Source organism: Dama dama, chromosome 5 (assembly GCF_033118175.1).
Source record: "Dama dama isolate Ldn47 chromosome 5, ASM3311817v1, whole genome shotgun sequence".
Lineage (NCBI taxonomy): Eukaryota > Metazoa > Chordata > Mammalia > Artiodactyla > Cervidae > Dama > Dama dama.
Genome location: NC_083685.1, coordinates 11,203,261 through 11,209,665, shown reverse-complemented (window position 1 = coordinate 11,209,665; position 6,405 = coordinate 11,203,261). Strand labels below are relative to the sequence as shown.

General features: G+C 42.0%; 1 protein-coding gene across 2 annotated transcripts; it reads left to right on the top strand.

Annotated features, from left to right (window-relative positions):
- The first annotated feature begins 879 nt into the window (after positions 1 to 879).
- On the top strand, positions 880 to 5,788 carry RPL6 (ribosomal protein L6). Of its 2 annotated transcripts, none has more exons than XM_061141807.1 (7): positions 880 to 939; positions 1,886 to 2,119; positions 2,209 to 2,307; positions 3,407 to 3,550; positions 4,066 to 4,114; positions 4,966 to 5,150; positions 5,604 to 5,788. In XM_061141807.1, the coding sequence occupies exons 2-7, from the start codon at positions 1,886 to 1,888 to the stop codon at positions 5,754 to 5,756; spliced, it is 864 nt and encodes a 287-aa protein (XP_060997790.1). In that variant the 5' UTR covers positions 880 to 939; the 3' UTR covers positions 5,757 to 5,788. The 2 variants fall into 2 exon arrangements, with proteins under 2 accessions (XP_060997790.1, XP_060997789.1); XM_061141806.1 differs by lacking the exon at positions 880 to 939 and adding an exon at positions 969 to 1,099.
- Positions 5,789 to 6,405: the final 617 nt, after the last annotated feature.

The window sequence follows — 6,405 nt, the reverse complement described above, 5'->3', positions numbered from 1 at the left end:
AGAGAATGCACTGGTCCTCTTTCAACAACACAAGAGAAGACTCTACACATGGACATCACCAGATGGTTGACACCGAAATCAGATTGATTATATTCTTTGCAGCCAAAGTTGGAGAAACTCTATACAGTCAGCAAAAACAAGACCAGGAGCTGACTGCGGCTCAGATCATGAACTCCTTGTTGCCAAATTCACACTTAAACTGAAGAAAGTGGGGGAAACCACTAGACCATTCAGGGTATGATGTAAATCAAATCCCTTATGACTTACAGTGGAAGTGAGAAATAGATTTAAGGGACTAGATCTGATAGACAGAGTGCCTGATGCACTGTGGACGGAGGTTCATGACATCATACAGGAGACAGGACTCAAGCTGCTGCTGCTGCTGAGTCACTTCAGTCGTGTCCAACTCAATGTGACCCCATAGATGGCAGCCCACCAGGCTCCCCCGTCCCTGGGATTCTCCAGGCAAGAACAATGGAGCGAGTTGCCATTTCCTTCTCCAATGCAGACCATCCCCCAAAAAAATAAATGCAAAAAAGCAAAATGGCTGTCTGAGGAGGCCTTACAAATAGCTGTGAAAAGAAGAGAAGCGGAAAACAAAGGACAAAAGGAAAGATACACCCATTCATCTATACTTTCTTAATATTTAAAATGGTACTGCTTTCTAATGTTTTTGGTAGGCAAAATAAAAAGTTTCAACTTTAGGACGGTTCACAAAAGTACTCTTGAGAATTCTACTCGTCTGTAAAATGAAGCATTTTCAGAAAACGTGTTCTTCACTTTCGCCTCCTGAGAAAATTAGTTCTGTATGCAGTACCAACGAGGCTGAACTACATTTCCCACAATGCCTCAGATCCGGAAGGAAGTGAGACTCGAACCTTCCCGTGATTCCTTATAGACCGGAATCCGGGACCTTAGTTCTCTTTCCCATCTTGCAAGGTAAGAATGGCGGTATCTCTTTGCAGGACTAGGTTTCAAGATCCCAATCCTTCGCCATCCTAGCTGAGAGGATATCAAGTCGACATCTGCAGGGGTCAGGCACGCTCGGGGCGTACTGAGAGGCCTCCCGGACGCTTCATTTCTCTCTCTTGGGTTTACGGTAGGGCACGAAGAGGATGAGGTGGAAGGTTGTAGAGGCTCCGGTTGCTCGCCACCCTCCTGGACTGGGGAAACAGGGCCCTTCCAGGGATTCGTAGCAGACTAGTGGGGCCGCAGGGACTAGGGCGGCGGCGCGCGCTCCTGAATCGCGAATCTGGGTTCCAGAATACACGACCTAGTTTGTCTCTGCCACGTTGTGGATTTGAGGCTAAGACCAAACGCTGCTTTCTCCTCTTGCCCAGTCCGCGGGCCGGAAGTCGGCTCCGGGGCTTTGCGGTTTTTATTCTCTCTGGGCTTAGTTTGGACTTAGTGTGTTTGTCTTCGCCTCCTAAACCAAATTTCTTGAGTGAAGCAGTCTGCTGAGAACAAAAGTCCTGAAAGTGAGCAACTTCAGGTTGCAGTCTCGCTGCTTCCTGGCTTTGGAAATTGTTTTGGCCTGTGCCTAGAATTTTTAATTTGCAGGATAGAAATAATGGAATAAGGACCTGTGACGTCAAAATATGCGGCAAACACTTAACGGGCGTGACGTGTCTTCGGCTCGTCGAACAGCTTATAATGTATTGGGGGAGACAACCTAAAAATTAAACCATTATGGATGTTGTTGCGAAGGTGGGGGATTTGGAGGAAGGCCTATATGTTATAGTGGGAAGAATGAAAAGGACGTTTTAGCTACTTGGAGGATGAGAACTTGTAGTTTGGGAGGCTGTCAGTGTATAGCTATAGGATAACTGGTGAAATGCCTTCTTTTTTTTTTTTTTTCTTTTTTTAAAAATACACGTGTTGGTAGATGGCGGGTGAAAAGGCTGAGAAGCCAGATACTAAGGAGAAAAAACCTGAAGCCAAGAAGGCTGATGCTGTCAACAAGGCTAAAAAGGTGAAAGTGGTGAAGAAAGTTAAGAAGGGGAAGCCCCACTGCAGCCGAAACCCTGTCCTGGTCAGAGGAATTGGCAGATATTCCCGATCAGCCATGTACTCCAGAAAGGCCCTGTACAAGAGAAAGTATTCAGCAGCTAAATCCAAGGTAAGGGATGTGGGGAACTCAGTGGGCATTCTCTTAAGCTTAAAATGTTTGTCTGCCTCTGACTTAGTGATGTGTTTGTCTCCTCGCAGGTCGAAAAGAAAAAGAAGGTTCGGGTTCTTGCTACTGTCACAAAACCAGTTGGTGGCGACAAGAATGGTGGTACCCGGGTGGTCAAACTCCGCAAAATGGTGAGATTTGGAGGAAATCTTGTGTGTGCTCAAGGTTCTGGAAGTTTGTGTTTACCAGAGAATTACTAATGGAGGATAGTGAGTTTTCGGCTTACGACTTGGCTTCATTACTTACTGTTTTTCAGTAGAGTTACTTTTCTGTGCGTTTGTTTCTTAAAAACTGGAATAAAGTTTCGCCTCTTGGGGTTGTGAAATTTACCCTGCACAGAGTCTAGAAATGCAGCCAGACCTATAGAACATTTGTCCACTAAAGCTAAAGCTGTCTTTCTTGGCCCCTCCTTATACCGTGTTCAAGATCCAACATTTTCTCTGAAAAAGAAAGGTTTGTTCTAATTTCCATTATGGGACTATTGCCAGATGTATTACACGGTGCACAGTTGAATATTACTGCACAAGAGCAAAAATGGCACTTTGATTTCTTATCAAAGATTTTGTGAGCTGATTTTTCTGTTGGCCATTCATGGTTGTGGTAAAAGCAAAAGTGTCCACTAACATGACAGTTAGAAGTAGACTATTGTGAGTTACTTGTCATAGTGAAAGAGTCTGTGGGGTCTTATTTTTATAATAAATGAACTGGCAGTCTTGATCTAAGCTAATACCTTTGGTTCTATACAGTTTGTTTTTCTTTGTGAATAATGTGAGAGCCATGCATGTTAGTGTGATGTGTATGAACACATTTTGTTTAATTGGAAAACAAGCCTTTTTTCATAGCATACAGAATGTGTCAGGCCTTTGTTTTCTGAAGTGTAGTTTACAGCAGTCAGAAACCTCAGAAAAGCTTTGAGAATCACTGCTACGGGACAGTGCATAAGCCATGTAATACACTAAAGTTTGGTTTGATCCCAAATTGACTTGCTGGATCTTTCCCTCTGCTTGAACACACAGCTCTTTCAGTTTCTACCCTGTGTTTTTGCATGAAAAGCTAATAAAGCAGCACTGACCTTTTCTACTTTTAAAATCTTAAAAGTGAAATGCAGTAGTGTGAATAAAGTGTTTCAAGTAATTGAGAGACGGTAGCAAAGGTTTTACCGACCCCAGAACCAGCTCTGCTGACTTGATTAACTTAATTTAATAAGTTGGACCTATCGGCTTTCTCCAGCCTAGGTATTACCCTACTGAAGATGTGCCTCGGAAACTGTTGAGTCACGGCAAGAAACCGTTCAGTAAGCACGTGAGGAAGCTGCGTGCCAGCATCACTCCTGGGACCGTTCTCATCATCCTCACGGGGCGCCACAGAGGCAAGGTGAGTGCAGCTGCCGGAGTGCCTGCGCCCGGGTAGGGTTTACCTGTGTCGACTGCGTCTAGCAGCAGGAGGTCCCGTGGGAGGGACGAGGGTGCTCCATAACAACCAGCAAACCAGTCCCTAGCATGATGTGTGGAGTCTGTAACAGATAATAACTGATTACCTTTTCCTGTTTTTGGTAATACTAGTTACAAATGATTCAGGTGTCCCTGTACTCAAAAAATACGTTTGAGTTGCTTCCTTAGAATGGAATTGCAGGGATAGAATTAGAATTGAAGGATATTTATTTTTATTGCTAAAGGTGGTGGCTGCTCATTAAAAAAAAGGGGGGCACGCCAAATTACCGCTTATATCCTAGAGTCACCTCTGTTAGTAGTTTGGTATAATTCCTTCCAGAACTGTTGGCCCTATATTATAGGTAGAAATTTCCTTTAATGAAATTAGCCTGTGATTTGATTAATTCAGAAGTCAGTTTTTATTTGTGGAGCTATGTAGCATTTCTTTTTAATTTACAGAGGGTCATTTTCCTGAAGCAGCTGGGCAGTGGCTTGCTACTTGTGACTGGTAAGAAAGTCCTTGGGTTTAATATTCTCTGAAATTTGCAGCTCTCCCCATCTTCAGTTTTGTTTAGAAATAATTTATATGCATCACTCTTTATGAGTTGAAGGTGTACAGTATGATGGTTTGATTATTAATATATATATTGTGAAATAATTACCACAGTAGGTGAGCTAAAAAGTTCTTTCTTTGTGATGAAAACTCTTAGAAACTACTCTCTTGAATTGTTTTTTTAAATGCCTGAAGTATACCTTTTGCTCCCACCTAAGTAGAGGTTTCAGTGCCTTGAGATTCTTCAGCCTATTTCATTGCCTTGTGTACACATGCATTCTAAGGGAGCAGCTATTTAACTTTATATGCCACATATCATAAAGTAATTGCCACTTTTAATGCAGTGTTTGTCTACTAATTCCAAGGAATGCATACTGTACAAGGCCTGTGATTGATCTGCCACTTGGCCCCAGGATGGAGTTCCTGGATAGGCAGAAAGTGAGCTGTTTACTCTAGAAAACAGTGCTCAGTTTGAATTTTTCATGAGGCACTGGTGATTTTTTTTTTTTTTTTTTAACCAACCTGTATAAGTAACTCTGCTCTATCCTGATCTGGGTAACTTTAAGATGTGAGGGATGGTCTGGGTAACTTTAAGATGTGAGGGATGGTCTGGGTAACTTTAAGATGTGAGGGGTGGGGGAACCTCACATCTTGAAAAAAGCCTTGATGCTGGAAGTGGAAAGCAGTTTGGAATTTCTTCAGACCCAGAAAAAAGCTATTTTTTTCAGATGTTTTTTCAAATCCAGTCAGGTCTTGACCATTTGCTCCTCTTTTCCCTCACTATATTGATCCTCCCCCACCCACAGGGCCTCTATCCCTCAATCGAGTTCCTCTGCGTAGAACACACCAGAAATTTGTCATTGCCACCTCCACCAAAATCGATATCAGTGGTGTGAAAATCCCAGAACATCTCACTGACACTTACTTCAAGAAGAAGAAGCTGCGTAAGCCGAGACACCAAGAGGGTGAGATCTTCGACACAGAGAGAGAGGTAAGCTTCTATTTCTGTCTTTGCCTTTGGTAACTCTGGGTCCTCTAGTTGGGAGTGAAAATAAATAAGGTTAAGAACTGTTAAAAAGAAAGGCTGTAAAGAATGAGTGAGGGATATCTGGGAAATAATATTAAATCATAATAAATAGTAATGCGCCGAATTCCTAGTTGGCAGCTAGGAGTTCAACTCAGAAGCCTGAGGTTTTGGTGAAACTTTGAACTACTGATTTCCTGGGAATTATCAATCATTTATCCTTTTATATTAGAGTAGGCAAAGGGTAAAACTTACTATATATTAGAAATAGGTTATATTTCACAGCTCTCCAAAGAAGATTATCAGAATTGCCTTCTCTATATCCCCAGGACTGAGTACTTGTGAGAGAGGATTTCTTAGTTAATGTGGAGTTTGGTACTTGGGCTGTTTTTTTTTTTAATGATTTTTCTTTTTCTTTAGAAATACGAGATCACAGAGCAGCGCAAGGTTGATCAGAAAGCTGTGGACTCACAAATTCTGCGAAGAATCAAAGCTGTCCCTCAGCTCCAGGGCTACCTCCGCTCTGTGTTTGCTCTCACAAATGGAATTTACCCTCACAAAGTAGTATTCTGAACTTCTTGCAAAGAACCTAATTAAATAACTTGTCCATTTCCTTTGTGTCTTTTTTTTTTTTTTTTTTTAATCTGCCTCTAGGTGTGGTATGACTTACAGCCAACTTAATGGGACATTAGCCTCTACTGAGAGGAGTGGGACTGGGGGGCTGTAAACTGCAGAGGAGTCTCCTCTTCGGATAAGGATTCTTAGCTTCCTTAGTGTCTTTTCAGCTTTTTCACCAGGCATGTACCAATACAAAATAGTGGATTTCCCCAGTCATCACTGAACGAGTCTGTACTAACTACATGGATAAGAACTGGGCTCTTCAGCTTGCAGACTTTACCCTCTTTCCAGTTTCTTGTATGCTTAGTTTCTTAAAGCATATATAACAAATTAGTATAATTTTCTCCCTTTTTAACCAAGAATCTTGTGTACGGTACATGCCATTACACAGATAAGTGTGTTTTGATTATTCCATAGGAAGTGCTTGTCTTTACTGCTGCATAGTATAGCCTTGGTGTTCTGTGGATATTTGGGTTTCTGGCATTTTAATTATACACGTTTCCACTGCTATCTAAAAGAGTATTCCTCTGAAACCTGTTGTAAGCTAAAATGGCATAAAGTGAAATTACCTTATGACATATCTTGCTAACAGGTATAAAATGAG

Bases quoted from the DNA above. Each gene is read 5' to 3' on its own strand.
- RPL6 (XM_061141807.1), top strand. From the start codon at position 1,886: ATGGCGGGTGAAAAGGCTGAGAAGCCAGATACTAAGGAGAAAAAACCT. The intron at 2,308-3,406 runs GTGAGATTTGGA...GGCTTTCTCCAG, and splicing joins TGGTCAAACTCCGCAAAATG to CCTAGGTATTACCCTACTGA. The intron at 5,151-5,603 runs GTAAGCTTCTAT...CTTTTTCTTTAG, and splicing joins TCTTCGACACAGAGAGAGAG to AAATACGAGATCACAGAGCA.